Source organism: Podarcis pityusensis (genome assembly GCF_964106645.2).
Source record: "Podarcis pityusensis genome assembly, chromosome: 3".
Classification (NCBI taxonomy): Eukaryota; Metazoa; Chordata; class Lepidosauria; order Squamata; family Lacertidae; genus Podarcis; species Podarcis pityusensis.
In genome coordinates, this window is record NC_138026.1 from 51,225,459 (window position 1) to 51,247,293 (window position 21,835).

The following is a 21,835-nucleotide window of genomic DNA, read 5'->3' on the forward strand; positions in this document are numbered from 1 at the left end:
TAGATTGGCATGTTCCATTTATTAAGAAATAACTACAATTATTTGAGAGTTTTCCTCCTATGTAAACATTGTCTAAATGTCCAAGAACGTAACAATACCGATTCATGATTTGTTGTGCTTGCACTTGGCAATTCAAATGTTATTGACAGGGGATTTTGAAGTGACAATGAATGCAGCAGGAAATCTGAGAAAGAAACTAGAGGTGGCCTTTTAAAATCAGTATCAGAAAAACATATTTCTTTGAATTAGCATTACTCACTTCATATGTTAACAAGGTGCTTCAGAACAGCTTCAAAATATGTTCTTCAAGCTCTAATTATTGTCTCCATGATGAGAGGGCAAGAGGGTGTACAGATTACAAGGAACATGTACTAACCAGTGGATATTGCAAACGAAGGAGCACAATACAGCACATAATAGCTTTTTTAAAAAATCTTATCCATCAGTGCCATCTTATCCATCTTGGTTCAGCATCTCAATCTTATCCCGTGCTGCACCATCCTGAGATGCTGGGAGAGACTTTTCTGAGCCACTGTCTTTTTTCATATGCTCATTGAGTTCTGCCCATGTATTTGTCAATGGCTTCCCAAGTGTTTCTGGTAGCATCAGGGTTAGCACTCCACTCAGGAAGGCCATGACTCCTACAATCAGCTAAAAGAAAACAGGACATGTAAGTGAGAGAAGCTAACTGCATGAAAAGCAAAACAAGAGGTTTTATTTACTATTGTTAACAATGACACAGATGAAGTTGCAGAGCAACCCAACCCCCCAAGTTGCGCTCAAGGGGGTTGGATAGAGCCCCCCTCCCAGCTCTGCTTGGCTCTGCCATCAGTAGGGGAGCCCTACCACTGAGGAGTGTTGTAATTAGCTCTGGATGAGGCAGCAGCAGGGTGACAGGGAGGACTGAAATGGCCATGGTTTTAATTTTGAGTATCTACAGGCTTGTAACTTCAAGCTTAGCATTAGTTTGGCTTAGCATCATATGTGAACTGGTCCATTGTGGATATGCTCAAGTTATTTTCAAAGGGGCTGCAGTGCTGATATTTGTTTGTTCCAGGCCTCAACTACTGGCTGTTCTCACACCTGGCCATCTAGTACATTACTGGCATTGTCAAGTTTGATGAAGCTGTTAAAACAAAGCATTTACCTGTGGCATAAAGATCCAAACACTTGACAGGTAAACACAGAAAGGGGCTACCACGCTCCCTACCCGGCACATCATGCTCCCACTGCCCACTGCAAGGGTCCTGAACAGTAAACAAAAAGTCCAATTTCAATTGATAGTGTTATAAGCAGAAGACATTTTCACAGAGAAAAGCTGCAGGATACAATTCTAATTCTTAAGGGGTAAAGAGTTTTGCCTTACCGTGCAACTGTTGGATATAGCTCTGCCGTATACAGGTAGATAAGGCCGAATGCAACACCTATTGCAAACTTTCCAGCCATATTTGCTGCAATAACTAGAACACTGTAATCCTGTTAAGAGGAAACATATTTTATAACAGCATAGGGAGCATGAATTCACTGAGGGTTACTGAGGGACTTATGTTCCAGAACTCATTCATAAAAGCCTTGCTATTTTGTAAACATTCAGGAACCCCTACTGCACTGTTCAGAGCAGACAATGCTTTGGTTTCCTTTACCAAGTAATTAATTCCATCTCTGCACTTAATCATGACTGGACAATATTTTTTTACTACTATTGCAGGCCCAAAGGCTGCAGTTTCCTTTCTTAAGTTCCATCTAAGCATGTAAACACTCACATTTTGGAAAAGGTTGCTAGATCAGCAAGTTACTAGTTTTACAGATGGAATATTGTCAGTATTTCTGGAATTTATAGCCCATTTCTTTAAGCCATGGCATCAGCTATGATCTACAATTAGTTTCAGTAACAACCCTCTGTGTCAACCCAAGGTCCCATAATTGCTGCAATGTTGACAAGAGCCGCTATTGCCAAATGTGGCCTCATGTAGCCCAAAACTTGCCAAGAGGAGATGGAACGGGGGTGGAACTGGGGTAATATTCTTCCATAGCATTCTGATGCAGTAATTCAAGCTGGCAGCAATTCAAAAACCATGGGTGGAATTCAATGTCACACTGTTACAGATGTTCCATCTGTGCACATGTATCTGCTTGCCAGATAGAATGATATCCCATTTTCTTATCCTCTGCTATCCTGGGAGTCTTCTCAGTCTCCAGGAGCCAATTTGGGGGAGTGCACAGGGGGAGGAGAGTGGGGGAACCCTGTTGCACAGGCAGAAACCCCTGCACTGGGCTTCTGTTGGTGGGGTTCATTAGGTGAACCCTGCCCTTAGACTCCATCTGTACTATACATTTAAAGAAGTACCATGAGACTTTCAACAATCATGGGAACCAAAGTTTGTTAAGGATGTTAGAAGACCCCTGTTTTCCCTAACAAAGCTACAATCCCAGAGTTCTCTCGGAAGAGGAATGGACTATTAAACCACTCTGAGAACTGTAGCTTTGTGAGCGGAACAGGCGTCTCCCAATAATCCTCAGCATCTTTAAAAACCACCGTTCCCAGGATTCTTCATGGAAAGCCAGGACTATTTAAAACGATGTGATACTGCTTTAACTATATAATGCATATATGGCTGAAACTGACACAGGCCCTGAAGAAGAAGAAGAAGAAGAAGAAGAAGAAGAAGAAGAAGAAGAAGAGGAGGAGGAGTTTGGATTTGATATCCCGCCTTTCACTCCCCTTCAGGAGTCTCAAAGCGGCTAACATTCTCCTTTCCCTTCCTCCCTCACAACAAACACTCTGTGAGGTGAGTGGGGCTGAGAGACTTCAAAGAAGTGTGACTGGCCCAAGGTCACCCAGCAGCTGCGTATGGAGGAGCGGAGACGCGAACCCGGTTCTCCAGATTACGAGACTACCGCTCTTAACCACTGCACCACACTGGCTCTCCTGAATAGATCCTCTTGCCTTGCTCAGGATGCTACATTAGTACCAGACCCACAGCATGTTTATATACATCTGATGCAGGTGTGAATGACTCACCTGAGGTATCACCATGACTAGAGCGCAGATCACTGCACTCGAGATGAGGAATGGGATCAAGGTGTTCCTTCGTCCCAGTTTGTCCATTCCTATGCAAGCCAGGACATAGGCAGGAAGCTCCACAGCACCTAGCATCAGATAACTCACATTTTAAAAATGTGTTAGATACATAAAGACATGGCTAGACTGCTGCTTCTCATGATTTTTATTTTCTCTCCAGTGTGGCCTTAGCCTGCCCCTCCCCTTATGCCTCAGCCATCCCGATTTGCAATATGGCGATGGCAACAGGGCAGCCTAGAATACTGTGAGGTACTGAATATGAAATACACTTGCCACTTGGGGAAAATGATCTGCAGAAACAAAGGCTGTTACAAAACAACTTTCCCCAGGTGTCAAAAGGATACCTAAAATGGCTCCTGCAGTACTATGTCAAAAAGCCGAAATAAAAAAAGAGTTCTTTGTTCTGTGGCACTTTAAAGACTTATTGTGACACAGGCATGCATAGGGTGAAAAGGCCCTTAGGATTGCCTGTTAACTGGAGCTCATATGACTAACATCCTGACACTAAATATATTGAAATAACGGGCACAATCCCATCAAACTGAAATACTGTACAATGTCATTGATAAAAATGGAAGAGATTTAAGCGTATGTTTTAAGTCTCCCGCTGAAATCAGCAGCACGGCTCCAATTCGGCTGAACCATGCCTTAAGTGGTCAGCAGCTGATAAATTTCTTCACGATTACAGAAAAATTCACTTTTTGTAACAATATCAATCCACTGGCAATACACTGCTGCTAAACAAAATGGAATACTAGCACCTTATCTTACGCACATCCTCAAAAATGTCAACTGATGATGCCAGTTTGTGAGAAAGAACAGCCCAGCCCCATCCACAGCTTCGATGTTGTGGCACAGAGGCATTTGTGCTGCATACAGCTACAGCAGCCTTTCTAGGCAAGGCAGGTGAGGGAGGGGTGGCCACCTCTGTTCCCACAACCCTTCTGGGTTCCAAGTGCTACTTCCTGTCTGCCTGCATAAACATCTGCAACAGCATTAAATGGCCCGAGGACTATTAGGATACTCTCCTAGTGGCTATAGCTATAGCAGGTGGCATGGTGGGGCAGAGATGCTGACTTGACCTCTTGGCAGGTGAGTCCCTGCTGCTTAAGAAAGGTGAGGTGGTGGGGAGGGCAGCACGCTCAACGCAAAGGCAGAGCCAACCTGCTGCTGCTCCTGCTGCTGTGTTTGCATTGTGCTGCCCTCCCTGCCACGTTAGCTCTTTCCCACCCAGTAAGCAGCTGCAATTCACCTGCCAAGAGATCAGGTAAGCATCTCCACCCCACCAAGTCATCTGCTGCTAGGCTGAAGCCAGACCTGTACCCTGCCAGGCCTGAAGGAAACCCTTGCATGGTACTTCTCCATTGCATAGCAGCTCTTCCACAGTTTTGGTGCTGTTGTAACAATGGCTCCTGGTCAGATGTTGGGGCCAACTCCCGCTGCCAAAATAAGGAGACAAAAATGTACTCTGGATTCAGCATTGGGAGCCCTGCACTTGGTTCTAGGCTATGTTATTGCTGCACAGCACAGAAGCATCTGACTCCAAGCATCTGATCATGCAATTTCCAGCAGGTAATCTTATTTGTGTAGTGAGGCATCAGTACAATGCACTGCATGCACAACTCAGCATGTGGCACAGAGTACATGTGCATACGCTTGATTTCAGCATTCTTTCCCCTCTTTGTGGATGTGCAAGGATTTGAGGACATGCATACAGAAGTATGCACCTGTATCCTCATAGCACACCAGGTAACGTGTACAGTGGGAGAAGCATGCATACTTGATTCTCATTTTTTGGCCAGCATTTCTAAACCACATTCGTGTAAACCAGGAGTGGCTAAACTGTAGCTCTTCAGATATTACTGAACTGCAATTCACACGATCCCTGGCCATAGGCCATGCTGGATGGGGCTACAGGTTAGCCACCACTGCTGTGAACTAACCTTAAGTGAAAGCCAAATAATTCATGTGAATAGTAGCCACTTGAAACCAATCCCATAGTAAGAAATTCTGTAGCGAGAGGCCTAAAGGGACAGAGAAGCTTTGCAGAACAGCCAGAACATTCATACAGGCAGACTATAGCCTAACATGTTTTACGTTTGACAGTATTATATCTTAGTGAACAACAATGCTCCTTGTACATGTTTCTTTGCATCTCTAAAAGTAAAAGGCTAGAAACTTGATGAAAGCTGAACATTTAGCTGGAATATCCCTGAGAGGGCCAGGTTCCCATTCCCATAACCACAGCCCTGCTTGAAACATGACAGTATTACCCTGAAAATCATCTGCCTGTGAAATGGCCCTCACATTATAATTTGCATGTGTGTATGAACAGGGCCTGAGTTTGGAAGTTCACTGGTGGTGGCGACAATCACTAGACATTTATTTTTAAAAAGTTGGTTGCATTTCTGTTACAAGTACAGTAAGTTACATCAAACAATATTTACCTATGAGAAATAGATTTAAATATTCATTGCCTCCAAGGTTCACGGAACTGAGGGAGAACACATAATATCCTAAACTCCCAGTGAACCAAATCAGCCAGACTGTAATGGTCCTTCTTGCAATGTGCCAGTTATGAAACAGATCTAAGATGTTGTGCTTCTTCACGGGAGAAATGTCATTATCACCCGTTCTGCTACTGACTAGATCATCTTGGACGGGACACAGTTCAGAAATTTTACAAGGAGTGCTTACTTTATTCCATCTTGCCATTACATTAATTACTTTTTGTGCTTCTTCGTATCTTCCCTCTGTGAGCAGCCAGAAGGGTGTCTCTGGGAGCATCCAGCAGCACAAGACAAAGGGGAGAGTTGTTACGGAAAGGCATATCTGGTAGACCCACCAGGTCGGGGCCAAGTAGCCTACCAGAGCCACAACCATAATCCCCAGTGCAAAAAACGCATGGACGTGCATGGATGCCCACGTGCGAGCCTTTATGCCAATATATTCAGTCACATACACAAACACTACAACCAGATAGCCACTTGAAACCTGGGAGGTGGGGGAAAAACAGAGAAAGAAAATGGCTTCAGTCTAGTCTCCCTCTACAACAAGAATTAAAAATAGATGGTCATGCTGCAGAGGCTCAGAATTTCAAGAAGTCCATGATCTACAATAAAGAGGAAAGCGGTGATCCAAGAACAAACGAAGCAATGGTATTGGATATAAATGTAGGCTATAATCCAGCCAAAAAGGGAGCCAGTGTGAATTGGATCAGGGTGATCTGGGTTCAGATTTCCCCTCAGCAATGGAAAACTTACTATGGGCTCATCCACACTTCTGTTTGTCCCATGATTACTAGGCCTGAGTCCGAGAGATTTTTCTTTTGTCCCACCGCATTCCCTGGGAAAACCCACGCTTTACTGCTGAATCGGAACAAATGTCAATCAGGTTTTCTGCGGATTGATGTTTGTTCCAATTCAGCTGTATTGGAAAGTGGCAGGACAAAAGAAAAGCCTCTCAAACCTAGGCCTAGAAATCAAGGGGCAAACAGAAGTAATCATGGAACAAATGGATGTGTGGATGAGGCCTAAGCAGTCTTGGGACAATCACTCTCTTTCTCAGCCTAGCTTACCTCAACAAAGCTATGCAGGGGAAAAAATAAGATTACCCAAGTTCACTTCCCTGCTTCTTTGAAAGAAATATGGTATATAGCTATATATAAATAAGAAAACATTCAGTATTTAAGATCTGTTGATCAAATGAGAGAGGTACATGTTTAATGCTTCCACCTTAAATGAATGATATTTCAAAGTCCTTTGCTTTGGCTGAATTGGGCCTACATATATTAAAGGGCAGTCAATATAAAACAAGGTTAGGCAATATGCTCAGAGGCAGCCAGGCAAACTCCTGGAGAAACTTTAGAAGCCCATAGAAGCAATTTTGTGTCACTGAAATCGTACTGAGATCAATCCAAGTGCTCTGGCTTAACTGGTTTAGAGACTGCAGCTAGAATACGCTTTTGGAGGTTTAATAATGAAGAGCCTTCGAAACAGTCAAGGAAATTATTTTGTTGGAAAAATCAACTTGGGTTCTTACCATTGCAAGCAGGAAACGGACAATCACAAAGCTTGTGTAGTCAAATGTGAACGCCACTGCAATGCCAAATATAAATTGGCCAGTGCTGGTGAACCACATGACGGGCCGTCTCCCCATCCTGTGGAACGCAGTAAGAAAACAAGCATAAAAATAAATATTGCAAAAACTGCATCAGAAAAACATTTCTAACTCTGGGGCTTGCATTACCAGAACAAGAGAGAAAGAAGGAAGTCTCACAAATGCTGTACCTAGCAGTTTATAGCTTACTGCAGATTTTACACTTGTTATTTACTAGATTTTTATACGTGATATTTCTGTAATAGATTTTTATTAATCTCTTTTTAAAAACAAAATTATCTTCATTTCATCAACTCAAAATGAGCTTCAAAGCTCATTTTCAGAGTTTGCATTTTAGCTAATGGCTTTTTAAAGGGCAGCTGCTATTACTTTATCTTTGGATGGAGTAACTGTATAGAGCATGAGGGCAACATCCTGTCGTAAGCAAACTTCCAGGGGCCAGAGGCAAAAGTAGGTGGAGCAACAGATGTGACTCTTGCCTTTGCACAGTAGGCTACATTCCTTCCTTGCAAAATAAAAAATCTACAGACACACACCTCCAGCCAGCCAAAGCTACACACTTCTATGTCCTATTGAGTTCAGCAGGAGAGAATGCTCAATTTAAGTCCCACTTAAGTTTAAGAAATTTTTTTAAATGCTTGACTTTGGCTTAAGTGTTCTGAGGTCACAGGCAGACTACATACTTTTAACTAGGGAAAGGCAGCGTACAAAGGAAATGATGATGATGATACAAGCCTCATTGCTTGCTGCCATTCTCAACATTCTGTAGACCATCTGAAGTCCACCTACAGTGATGCTAAGGGGCTGGAGTATGTCTGCATTATATTGTGTGTTGCATTTCCTCAACAAGGATACTGAGGTGTGTGGTGGAGTTACTGTAATTTCTCCAGCCTACGTGGCAGCTGCATTCCACCTACATCTTAGGTTCCCTTAGGCTACAATTCTGAGTATGCATGAATAGGATTACCTTTCTGTTTTTTATGCTCAAAATACATTTCCATGGATAACACATAAGCAGGGCCTCCCTCCCAAGTTAATAAAAGTGACCCAAAAATGCACTGGAGCTATGTGTCTCTGGCTGAGTAACTTCTTTTCTTGTCTTTTGACTAGGGCATCAGAGAGGGTGGAAAGAGAACAGGACACCAACATTGCATGAGCTTGCAAGTCACCTACATTTCCTCTTGAAAATACTCAGTTAACATGCCTTGTTCAAGCTCAGCCTCTGACTGTTAACTTGATTGAATAGGAATTTTATTCCACATCTCTCAGCTCTGTGCTTTCTACTGCAAGCAGAAACTTGCTTGAGAAATCTAGAATGATATATTTTGATGGCATCCTTCTGCGCTCTCCTGTTGCGTCTAACAAACCAAACCGTGTCAGGAGGGCTTTTTTTTGGGTGGATGAGGATTTGAACCCAAGTCACCAAGCTAGTTCAGTACTACTGTACCTGTCAGCAATATCTCCAAAGATCACAGCTCCAAAAAGGACTCCCAACATGAATGTGGGCTGTGTGAGTTTTGCAAGCCATTCCCGCTGACAGACCAAATCCCACTCTGTCACGATGGTGCTCTGCCATTTGGTCTGGTCATAGATGAATCCATCAGTGCATGGAACATCCGTCTTGTTACCACCGTATTCGTAAGTAAAATTTGAAATGTCCTCTCGTTTGGACCTGCTGCACTGATTAAGTTCCCAGACATCTCCATTTTCCAGCTGGACCAAGATGTAGTGTTGTGCTGATGTCCAGAGTGCCCAGGCATCCTCTATTCTTGAACTAGATGAATTATAAATCAGAACACTACTCACGTTTCCAGGGACACTGCATATGAACTTTGGTGTAACAGCCAAGAAGACAGAAGCTAAGTAGTGGATGCCACAAGAAATAGATTGAAAAACAGATGCAAAATAAACCCATGCCTGATATCTGAAAAGGAAAACAAATAATTATCATTATATTTACCATTTGAAATTATATCCTGATGTTATAAAAAGTGTCGCATTTTTAAACTCAAAGAAATGGTTTAAAAACCCAACTTTGTCCCAGTGAATTGATAGAAGAAAACACAGTTCTTTTAAGATAAACAATATGCACATGGATCTGGTATGTCTTGTGTAAGGAACATAGACACAGGATCGGGGTCCAAAGTGTTTTGCAATCTGCAGTTGAAGGATTAAAATCTACACTTTAGTGAGACAACTGGCAAAAATGACACCGATCTTAGCCAATCCAGTTTATAGACCATAAATAAATCTTGTCCTTTTTGCATATTTGGATTTCAAAATGGCATGCTGCTGTTTCTATATTAACAACAGGTCAGGGGTGGGGATGGATGAAAATCAACCTGGGGTGTCAACATGGAAAAAACCTTAATCCCGGAAATTGCACAATCTGAGGCAGGGAAGGAACATCTCTCCAAGAAGTTCCCCTTTCTTGAGAATGGTCTCCACAGATGGAATAAAGGATTCAACACACACTTACTGTGGTAAGAGGTGGAATCTACACACATATAAAACCCATTTTGAAAATGCTTTTTTTAAAGCTTTTTTTAAAAAAATACATTGAATTTTCCATAAGGCCATCACCATCTAGTGTCACATTGTATATTGCACTTAAAACACACTTAAAATGTTTTATTTGCAGCTGTATAGCTGAGTCCAGAGTTACAGCCCAGTTTCAAGGAACAGCACCTCACCTTTGCTTTAGGCTGTTCTTTAACAGACTATATTACTTTTTTCTGAGCATTTCCAGTGCTAGCTCTTTAGTTACTATTGTTTGTTGACTGACTGTGACATGTCTAATTATTGTTATGACTATTTTTTCTGTTACCTATAGATTTCTTTCACTAGTCAGAAACAGTAAGCTTACTGAAATGCATCTTAGGCAACCTTGGATGAGTATATACTTTTATACAAGAAGGCATTTATTTTGTTGAGAGACATCTATTCCCACTTTGATTATTTTTCCTAACTGTTGGTCTTGATTTTTTTCTTATATTTTCTGCCCTGTAGAACCATATTCATCTTTTTTTTTGGGGGGGGGGGTAATGCGTAAAGTTCCTTATGCAAGTTTTATTCCACTGATTTTCCATATATCATGCATACAGCTCTCATCAAAATAAATAAATACAAATTTGCTTTCATCAAGAGTCCTTATATCAGTATGGTATCTCAACATTTATAACTTGATTAACTAGGTAATTTTCCTATTCCCCAAACCCAGCAAGTCTTGTACACAACACCCTCAACATACCAGGCCTACTGTGAGTGCAAAGGATGAAGAGCTTCTGTTCACAAACCCAAATTACTGCCAACATCGGGCAAAAGCCACACAAAGGTATTCCAAAACTGGCTTCACGTCCATTTATTGCAACACTTCCCAAAGGGAAGTCGAGAGAAACTCGACTTATGGAAAACAGAAGCACACAGGACCCGAGCTGGAGCAGGGCTCTGAACGAAATGTACTGAAGAAATTGTATGTGAAGGAAAATCTGAGGGAAATCTTCATTTATCACTGCCACCCAGTGTCACAGCTGAAACAAAGATGCAGAGAAGCAATGGCTGGAGGAGTGGTAGGAACAGGAAAGACCCTTCTGGCCTATCTTCAAATCCAGAAGTTAGCCACAGTGCCTATGGGGCCTCCCAGAAGCAACCTCATCCCACATTATTCTGGAGGCCTCAAACTCTCCAGAGAGGCTTTATGAGATGGGGGTGGGAAACAGGAAACTTTCCTTCCATGACCTTCCTCAAGTTAGCTTATCTTAATAATAATAATAATAATAATAAATTTTATTTATATCCCGCCCTCCCCAGCCGAAGCCGGGCTCAGGGCGGCTAACAACAATAAAACAGTACAAAAGTACAGCATAAACAACAGTCTAAAATCATTCGTTATAAAATTAATTAATTCAAGCCACTGGCAACTATTGGGCCAGAGCTCCGCGAAGATTGCCGAGGGAGGGAGTCAGGCTGTGCCCTGGCCAAAGGCCTGGTGGAACAGCTCTGTCTTGCAGGCCCTGCGGAAAGATGTCAAGTCCCGCAGGGCCCTGGTCTCTTGTGACAGAGTGTTCCACCAGATCGGAGCCACAGCCGAAAAAGCCCTGGCTCTAGTTGAGGCCAGCCTAACTTCTCTGTGGCCTGGGACCTTCAAGATGTTTTTATTCGAAGACCGTAAGTTTCTCTGTGGGGCATACCAGGAGAGGCGGTCCCGTAGGTACGAGGGTCCTAGGCCGTATAGGGCTTTAAAGGTTAAAACCAGCACCTTAAACCTGATCCTGTACTCCACCGGGAGCCAGTGCAGCTGGTATAGCACCAGATGAATGTGGTCTCGCAGCGAAGACCCCGTAAGGAGTCTCGCTGCAGCATTCTGCACCCGCTGGAGTTTCTGGGTCAGTCTCAAGGGCAGCCCCACGTAGAGCGAGTTACAATAATCCAGTCTGGAGGTGACCGTCGCATGGATCACAGTGGCTAGGTCAGGGCGAGAGAGGTAAGGAGCCAACTGCTTAGCTTGGCGGAGATGGAAAAATGCCGCCTTTGTTATAGCTGCAATCTGCGCCTCCATGGAAAGGGAGGTGTCGAAGATTACACCCAAACTCTTAACGGACGGTGTTGGCACTAATTGCGCCCCCGCAAGAGATGGGAGTTGTCCCCCCAATCCCATATCGCCCCGTCCCAGCCACAGGACCTCTGTCTTCGAAGGATTTAGCTTCAACCGGCTCCCACGTAACCATCCAGCCACAGCTTCCAAACATCTGGTCAATGTGTCTGGGGCCGAGTCAGGATGGCCATCCATCAACAGATAGAGTTGGGTGTCATCGGCATACTGATGGCAACCCAGCCCAAAACTCCGAACAAGCTGGGCGAGGGGGCGCATAAAGATGTTGAAAAGCATCGGGGAGAGTATCGCACCCTGAGGTACTCCACACACCAAGGAGTGGCGCGATGACAATTCCCCTCCAAGCGCCACCCTCTGTCCCCGACCAGAGAGAAACGAGCGCAGCCATTGAAGGACTGTGCCCTGGATCCCCACGTCGGCAAGGCGGTGGTCCAGAAGTTCATGATCGACCATGTCGAAAGCTGCTGACAGATCTAAGCCTGTGGCTGGATCTCCCAAAATAAATGAACAACAGGTTATTGAACATATTTCAGAAATAACAGCAAAACAACCCCAATAAAAATGCCTATCGATCAATAAAACCATTACAGACTAAAGTATATGGGGCAAGAAAAGCAGAAGCGCAAAAATCCCATAGGAAGATGTTGCATTTCCCCTTCTAATCTGGAAACCTCAAAGCATCCCACAGGATTTATGGCACCAAAATTATTTTGGTACTTTTCCTGTCCTTCCAAATACCTTCACTAGGAAACTGCTTATTCACAGACAAAAAGGCAACTGTTGGGCGGCATGCATCTGAGGGGTGTGTTCAGGGGGAGGAGAGTCCCAGTAATAATGCCACCAGTGATACTTACTGTGTTCAACAACTTTAAGAAGAAGGCACTTCTTTCCACAAGCCAACAACCAAGTATAAATAGCTGGACATTTCTTTTTTTGGGTTACAGAACTGCCAGAAATGTATGGAAACTTTGCAAGGCTACACAGCCCAAACTTTCCACAACACTTGCTGCTTTGTGCACTACTGGATGTCATGGAAGGACAATTCCAGTCCCCTCCTGAGGTGCTTTCAGAAACTTGTAAAGAAGTGTGTCAACAACAAACCTATTTGAGATGACTGTGCAGAGCAATCATTTGTGGAATGGATCTGTGGTGCTCTAGTATTTACCATCCCGTTAGGACAGGAGTGGGCAAACTTTGGCTCAGGAACTGAATGCAACCCTCCCAGTCTCCCTGTTTGGCCATCAGAACTCTGTCTAGGCTACACCCCATCTCCCGTCCTGCCCCACACCCTCCTTGAGTGTTTTTGCCTGGCTGGAATGTGTCCTTGAGCCCTGATCACGCCTTTGGCTTCCCTGGGTGGAGGATAGAGAGGGGTGTGTGAGTGCATATAGAAACTAGCCTACTGAAACAAAGGTGAAATGTGCATTCGTCACTCTGACCCCTTTGCCTCTGACCCCATTCACTTCCATCATGTGGCCCCCAGAAGGTTGCCCAGAAAGGAAAGCTTTAAAAAAATGGTTCCCCAGCACTGAGCTGGCTCCTATACCACATGAATAAATTAATCCTCAAAATACATGAAGCCAGGAAAGTCATAGAATAGTGTGGACTTTGTGCAAAGCAAAAAAACAAAAGTAAAAGTCAACAAACTCCATTATGTTGCTTCTCATTTATAAGTACATTTTCTGAGGCCAAACACAGCAAGTAAGAGCTTAAAATGTCACTAAAAGGCACACATTTCACTGGGAATTAAGTGCCTTACGTAATCTCTTCAAAGTACATAATGAATGCTGTGCCCACTGAGCATGCTCAAGCCTCACTGGGCTGTTTTGGGTACACTCCACTCCATTCTGGTGTTTTACAGTGGGGTTGGACACATTTGTACTCAATTCCAGCTACAGTGGTACCTTGGGTTAAGTACTTAATTCGTTCCCGAGGTCCGTACTTAACCTGAAACTGTTCTTAACCTGAAAAACCACTTTAGCTAATGGGGCCTCCTGCTGCCGCTGCGCCGCCAGAGCACAATTTCTGTTCTCATCCTGAAGCAAAGTTCTTAACCTGAAGCACTATTTCTGGGTTAGTGGAGTATGTAACCTGAAGCGTATGTAACCTGAAGCGTATGTAACCCGAGGTACCACTGTACATGAAAAATACTGCATTTCTGCACCGATTCCTATGGGCAGCTCTCACTTCCATCCTTGAGTATATTTAAAAACAGCTTATCCAAATACAAAATTTTTCTTTTTCCTTTTTGTAGCTACCGTTTTAAAATATCAAAATCTCCCTTCCTCCATCCTCCTTTACCAGTCACTTCATTCCACTCCCATCCCATTTTCAGATTTCCCCCTCTCTTGTGTCAGTCAGCATTCTGTGGCCAAGCATTTTGGATTATTTTGTGGGACTTCCTGTAGCTTAGAGGTATTTTTTTACCTCTGCAAACCTTGGGGTTATCCTGGGTCTGTCAATATCACCCCCTTGTGTATGGATGGTCCCTTTTTGGGTACGTATGTGTGAGCACACGAGTGTCTGTGTAGGCAAACACTGAAACTAAGCTTAGTAAAAGCATGTCAGATATCCTATAAATATGTCATAACAGACCAGACAGTCAAGGCCTAATTGTCCCTTTTTGTTACCTGTATTTTTCATTTTTGGTATAGACCCATAAGGATTCCCTGGGTCGCAAATAAAGCCTTAGGCAGTCACTTGAACAGAGGCCACCTGCTATAATTACAATGAATCTGTCAGCACTGAACATGCCTCTTGACCTCACAAATACATTATGAACCCCACAGAAGGGGAAAAAATGTTTGGGTTAAGCGGACGGAGGTTCAGATTTAGAGCAAAGCCATTGCAGGTTGACATATAGGGTGAAGGAAGCAACCCCACTCCTTCTCCCCCTCCAGCTTCCTGCATTACCAGCGCTGCTCTTCCTTTAAAAAAAAAAAAAAGCACACGGGGGCACCTTACATACATAGATTAGTTCCTCGTATGTTCAGTTAGCCCTTCGTATCCCACTTTTAAATGTCCTGGTCAGACTTTTCCCAAACAAGAACAATCTGCTTCTGTCCATTAAAACCTAGTTCTGCCTTTCCCTTCCTTAAATCCTTAAAACACATACACAACCATTTAATAACAAACAGGTACAGAGGAGCAAATTACATTCTTGTACTGTATCTCATTACTGGATAGGCTTTATTTTTGTTAATTTCTAATCTTCAAATGCTCTTCAGCATAGTACTTCCATCCATCAATTATGATGCATGTTTGATGGGATTTAGTTCATTGGTTTGTCTATTTATGCAAGTTATGAAGCAATACCAGTGTTCAATAAAATAATATGTTGTGGTAATGCCAAGCAAAACCCAAAGGATGATATCCAACATTGGGCATATTCGAAACGGACCCACTGAGACCAATGGAGTTACAGAACCTAAGTAAAATTAATTTCAGAGGCTCTGCTCTGTGACTTTGTTGGATATCACCCTAAGTCTCTGCTAATTACACACTATAATTGAGACATCTACAATACCATATAATTGTCTGAATATTGTCTATATTAGGCCTATTTCTGTATTTGCACTTGAGTTCTTCTTTTCTCCACAGGTTGTAGGGCTTCTCAAATACCAGTGAAATCTAGAACACACTGAACCCTAGAGCAACTTAAGACAGTTAACAGGATACGTTAATATACCGTGAACAACATCTCTACATGCATTCAGGTTTTCTTGCTTTTAACAGACTGCTCCTCAGGGTTTGCTGGAACTGATAAAAATTCTGCACATAACGTCTGGATTATTTACCAGTCAGTCACAGAACAGAATTTGCCGAAGGCATTGTGGTGCTTTTGTATTATGATACAGGTGCACTTTGCCGCATTACTGAGACAAGACTTCACTTGCGCATCGAACAAAATATTTTAATAATTCAAGCAGTTGCCCACCCATGGAATTATAAACAACTGTGTGAGTCCCAAGGCTGTCTTCTTTGGCTTATAAGCAAGGCGTGCCCTCCTGCAACTAAAAGAAAAACGTGCAGAGATTTAATTTATACGCCTTTTTCTAAGAAAGGTACAAGAAACCACCAAGATAGTTACTTGGAACTAGAGGTGAAATTAATCACATCTTTGAATTCCCTGCTTGGTGTTCTCCTCTTTTTAAACCTAACTACAGCAGTAGGGCTGAGGGCATGGTGTTGAAGGAATGTTGTGCTTTCACCCATCTTTACTTTCATACCATTTTCCATTTTCACCCCTTTGCTGCTTTTTACCCCTGGTGTTTCTATTGCAAACAGAAAGGAGGATGTCCACAGGGGAAAGAGTTTCTAGAAACCTACAGTCCAGCAAATAAAAGTCAACAGCAGGTATGGGAAACCTGTGATGCTCCAGATATTGCTGGATTGTAGCTCCATATGGGGTGTATGGGGCACCAGAGGAGGGGCAGCACCTTTGGTGGGAGCACATCATGCTCCTTCTGGGATAATTTGTCCATCTTTGGTCCCCACCCTATGCTCAGCTCCCCAATATTTTATTCCAATTGGCACTCCTGCTTTGGTGCTGCTTATGCAGTGGTTTGACTCCACCCCCAGAGGTGCACTCCATTGTCTCTTGAGACAGATGGATGCCAACAATAGCTCCAATCTTCCCTGGCCACTGGCTTATGGAAGTTGTAGATCAACACCATATGGCGGCCCACAGGTTGTCCATTAGTTCATAGTCAAGCAAATGAATAATATGTAACCCACACCGGTAATGTGCATCAAATCACCAGTTCCCTCCAGGCTTTATGTACTTACTACAACATAATGTTGCACTGTGCTCTTGACCTTTTAGCCAAGAAGTTGTCACGGTGTTGGTTGTAATAAAACGCAGTGCAAGGCAATAGTGGCCATGAGCACACTGCTGTATTGTCACTTCAGGTGTTGGGCTAGGATGGAGGCACCCAAAGCAGACCATTGGGGCACAGAAAAGGGGTGAAGTGGCAGCAGAAGTATCAGTGGAGGGGAAGAACAACAGAACGGACAAACAGCAGGTTTTGGACAAGCAGTCCCCATGTGTTTTTCCAGGCTATACAAACGTTTCTCTCTTATAATGGCTCTAGTGTTCAGCATTAGCCCTTGAATGCCCTGTCAAGAATTCATTTCAATAACTGTCTTGTTATTCATCAGCGGACTCCAATCTAGAGATAAGCTCCAATTAAATGCCAATTACACATGCATAATTGGCCAATTACTGTATTTGCCCAGTTACTTGTAGAGAGAAAAAAGCTCACACTGACGTATATTAAGCCTTCCTCTTTATTATTATAATTTACTATACTTGATTTTCCATGTATACTATACAAAGCACAACTTCCACCACTGCAGAAAATAAATAGGTGATGACTTAAATGGAATATATTGACAAATTTCCAGGCCATTTTCAAGGAAAAGCAGGTTGAAAGCAGAAAGTTGTGTAAATAATACCCTTTTAATCTCCTACCTACTCTAATGATCCTAAAAAGGAAATAACATATTGTTAACGTATTGTTAACTTTTAAAAAAGTTATATTAATAGCAAAATATTCATTGGTTCATCATTTGCTGGTGAGGATAACCAACATAGCAAGTGGCTTGGTGAAGCAAGGGTTCCCTTCTGCTCCTGGAGCAGCTGGTTATATGAAATTCAGAACCTTATATAAAACTCTGCTATTGGAGTAACACTCATGAAGATTTATGCTCTTCGGTAAACAAGAATGGGGTGGGGAGAATTGCATGTTTTAGCTTCATAGTTTTAACAGGTAAATCTTAGAAGCAACAAACTTAACGTTCCAAGAGGGGTACAAAGTGCCTTGTTAGCAAACATTTGATTGCCTATGAAGGGTCAAAGATACTTACTAACCCGAAAAAGCAAATGACTGAAGATGCATAAAAAACATACTCAAAGCAGCTATAAAGCAGTCACAGTTTCTATAAGCAGTAGTTCTTAAGAATGCTGCTTCAGGACCTGTTCGAGCCCTCAAACTCTGTACTCAACTTGAACTCAACTTGAACCATCCTTGTAGTTATGTGTTAACATGTCATTCTGTGATAAAACTGTGGACTCAGCTACATTAGTCAAAAAACAGAGTTTTAATTGTGTTATAAACATGCAACGCCAGATGGAGCTGTAGAGCACAAAACTTTTCTATGCGATTTTACATAGTGTTGGTTTTTTTTACTTTTGTTACGATTTAATTTATGACTTATTTATAGCTTTTTTCCTGTGTGTAGATCCACCCAGTGATTCTGGTTTTGGATATGTGTGCGTGATATATGCACATACACACAGAATGCAAACTGAAGGTGAGTGTAGGAGGGCCTACATGCGTATGGTTCAATGTCTGCATTTCCTGGACTTTCCTGCTTTCAGGAGTCTGTTTCAAATTATTGGAAGAGGAGCCATAGCTTGTTGGTATAGCACATCCTTTGCATATAGAACACCCTAAGATCAACCACTGGCATCTACAGGTTAAAAGGTATCCAGAAGCAACACCGGTGTGAGATATTGCGGGCATAGGGCAGTATATGAATTCAATAAATAATAATAATGTTGGAAAGCCACTACTCATCAGACACTTCTGGGTTAGACAGACCAATGGTCTGGCTCACTATAAGCCAGATCCATACATACTCATAATAACAGCATCTATGTAGAAGCTTTATGCAGTTATCTGTGATGGGATGCAGGCTCCCAACGAGGAACTCAGAACCGTTTTGCTTCTCCCATATCTTTTTTGCTGTTGTGCTGCACTGTAGTAAGCCAAGGTTTGGCTTAGCATGCAATCAGAACATGGGCTCATGGTTAAGCTCTCTCCAGACTAACCAAGAGCCAAGGTTTGGCTTAGCACGATGAGGTCACTGTATAATCCAGTGAAATATCAAATCTGACATGGACAACACATGCTCTGGAAGCCTCCCAGAGTGGCTGGGGTAACCCAGTCAGATGGACAGCTTATAAATAATAAATTATTATTATAATTTATCATACCTGTGCTGAGGGCAGGAGAACAGAGTACCCCTACACCTCTACACACAAGGGAGAAGGTGCTTTGAGAAGTGAAATTCCAGATGCAGTGTTACAAGATCTTGTTTCCTTTGGATAATATTTATTTATTTATTTACTTGCTGGCTTAGTTTGAGATAAACCCTACTGGAAGTAAGAACAACGGGCAGCAGATATTCAGATATCCCCCTCCCAATGCTGCACCTAGTTTGCACTAACTCCCTGTCTCTTGCTGTTTACATATCACTGCTTAATCTGGATCTAGCGCACAGCCACCACTGGTTTTTGAATCCCGATACACTTTGCACACTATACAAAGCGCTCCTGTAGCTCCTTGCGAAATACTGCCATTTGATGCATTTTACCTCAAACCAGCTACAATCCAAAAGAAAAACTGTTCATTTGAGAGATCCATTGTGCATGCACAGATGACAGCTTCATGAATAGGAGCTGCGTGTGCATGCAGGTGTAGGGAAACCAAACAGATAAATGCACAGACATCCCAACCCCCTCTGCTGTTTATAATAGCAAGGGGGAAGCAATCTCATTTTGTTTCAAGCCACTAATGTGCCCATTAACTCCAAAATACAGGCTCTCTCACACACCCCTCCCTGCTGAGTCCTATTCCTCAACACTAGACTGCCCATTCAGGAAAAATCAACATTCTTTTTTAATAAAACCCTGGATTACTCATTCACAGTGACAACAATATGTGCTTAATAAATAAACTACCAAGAAGGCTGTACATCAGATTTCTCTCTCTAAAAGCAAAAACTCTGTAGAGAGAGAAAGAAACTTAATAGGAACTGAACCCACAGGTGCAAAGAAACATAGAATCCAATGCAGGAATCTCATCTAAAATATACATGACAGGTGGCTACTGAAGCTCTGCTTAAAGACCTCCAAGGAATGAGAGTCCACCATATCTCGTGGGAGACTGTTCCACTGTCAAACAGCTCTTACTGACAGAAAGCTACTCCTGATGTTTAGTCAGAACCTCCTTTCTTGTAATTAGAAGCCATTGGTTCAGATCCTAGCCTCTGGAGCAGGAGAAAACAAGCTTGTTCCATCCTCCATCTGACAACCCTTTAAATATTTGACAATGGCTATCAGATCTCCTCTTTTCCAGGCTAAACATACTCAACACCCTCAACAATTCCTCATAATCTTTTGTCATATTGGTCGTCCTCTGCACATGTTCTAGCTTGTCAATATCCTTAAATTGTAGCGCCCAGAACTGGACACAGTACTCCAGGTGTGGTCTGACCAAAGCAGAATAGAACAGGACTGTTAGGTCCCTTGATCAGAACACTATACATCTGTTGATGTAGCCTAGAATAGCATTAGGGGTTTTTGATTGTTTGTTTTTTGCTGCTGCATCACACTGTTGACTCATGTTAAGCTTGTGGTCTACTAAGACACCAAGATCCTTTTCACGTGTACTACTGGCAAGCTGCCCTGCGGGACATATTCAGGAGAAGAAAAGGCTAAGGAGTAAACCCTACACAAATTTGGAGTGGTGTCCCTAAGATGGTTGGATTGGGCCTTGTACTCCTCCTGCAGCCAAGCTGGCGCCAAATGGTTTGCTCTGCTTTCCTTTGGACCACATCAGCGAGGCAGAGAGTAATGACTGTCATCTGGGCAGCTCAGGACCTCTATACACACTGCCCAGGCTTGTGCCCGAGTGAGTTTACTTTGGTGCTGCTAAAACTGCCAAAACAATGTGGGAAGTAGCAGTTACCAGTCTGTGCAGTCACTGTGGGCCCTGTGATTCTCCAGCGGTTTGACTTCACCCCCAGAGGCGCACTCCATTGTCTCTTCAGACAGACAGATGCTAATAGCTGGCAAGCCAGGTGCCCCCCATCTTATATTTGTGCAGCTGGTTCTTCCTGCCTAAGTGTAGAGATAATTTCCTAGAGGCGAGAGCATACTCAAAGAACCCCAAGACACAGGTTTGCCAAGCCCCTCCTTACACACACCCCTGCAATAAGCAGCTCCCAATGTGTTTTGCATACACAGGGCAGGAAGAAAACCTCCATAACCCCCTTCAAACAGCATATTCCATCCCCATGTGGGAATGGGAGCCAAGGCTCACTTGGACCCTACCCACAGAGCTCATGCCACATAAATGACAGGAAGTTTTTTTGGAGCATGTGCAAAATAACCACTACCAGACCTGTGGGATAAAGGGGGAAATTTCCGTAATTTAGGGAACTTCCTCTTTTTAGTCGTTTGTCCAAAAGAGCTTTCACAGAGTATAGTACATATACTCCCTTAAGGGTTCCTACACCGGTATTTTAAAACAGGGGCTTTTATTAGCCTCCAAGCCCCCAAACGCTGCATTAACGTGCTGTAGTGAATTGAGCTGGGAAGACACCGGGGTTCAAATCCCCATTCATTCCTGAAGCTCACTGGGTGACCTTGGGGACAGCCACCATCTCTCAGCCTAGCCTACTTCGCGAGGTTGTTGTGCGAGGATAAGCCGCGAGCGGGAGAAGAGAAGCGCGCTCTCTGCTTCCCGCTTTTTGGAGGGAGGGCGAGAGTCAAAACTAGCAACAAACCTTCACTGGAAGTGGCCAACCTTCGCTCCCCGCGGTGGACACGTGTCTCCCTCCCGTACCCCTGGCGGGCGCCCGAGTCAAAGAAGCTCTCCGCTTCTCCCGCGCCTCGCCAACCCCCACCCTCGCCCCTGCCCGGGGAGCGGAGGGCCAGACCGGAGACCCACAGCGCCTCCAACTCTCCAACCCCACTCCTCCTCTGCCGCTGCTGCCTCGCCCTCGGCGCTCCAGTCTGTTACCTGCCGAAGTGTCCCAGGGAGTCAAAGAGGAGCTCGAAGTTGCGAGCCATGGCGCGGGCGCTCGGCGGTGTGCGGGGCCGGCCAGAGTCCCATCTCAGCCTCTCCCCTCCCTGCCCCGCAGAGCCCGCCTGCTGGGAAGGGGCGGCTCCTTCGCCCGCCTGTCCAACAGACGGACCCTTCAGGCCGGTGAAGGGCCGCGCTGTAACCCCT

At 43.7% G+C, this 21,835-nt stretch overlaps 1 protein-coding gene across 1 annotated transcript; it reads right to left on the reverse strand.

Moving 5' to 3' along the window:
* SLC22A16 (solute carrier family 22 member 16) lies at positions 1-21,808 on the reverse strand. Its single transcript, XM_081000382.1, has 8 exons — positions 21,626-21,808; positions 8,649-9,125; positions 7,124-7,241; positions 5,530-6,076; positions 3,023-3,150; positions 1,367-1,476; positions 1,148-1,247; positions 1-651 (listed from the first exon to the last, which is right to left on the reverse strand). Exons 1-8 carry the CDS (start codon positions 21,673-21,675, stop codon positions 454-456), a joined length of 1,728 nt encoding a protein of 575 aa, XP_080856508.1. The 5' UTR covers positions 21,676-21,808; the 3' UTR covers positions 1-453.
* Between the last annotated feature and the right edge of the window lie 27 nt (positions 21,809-21,835).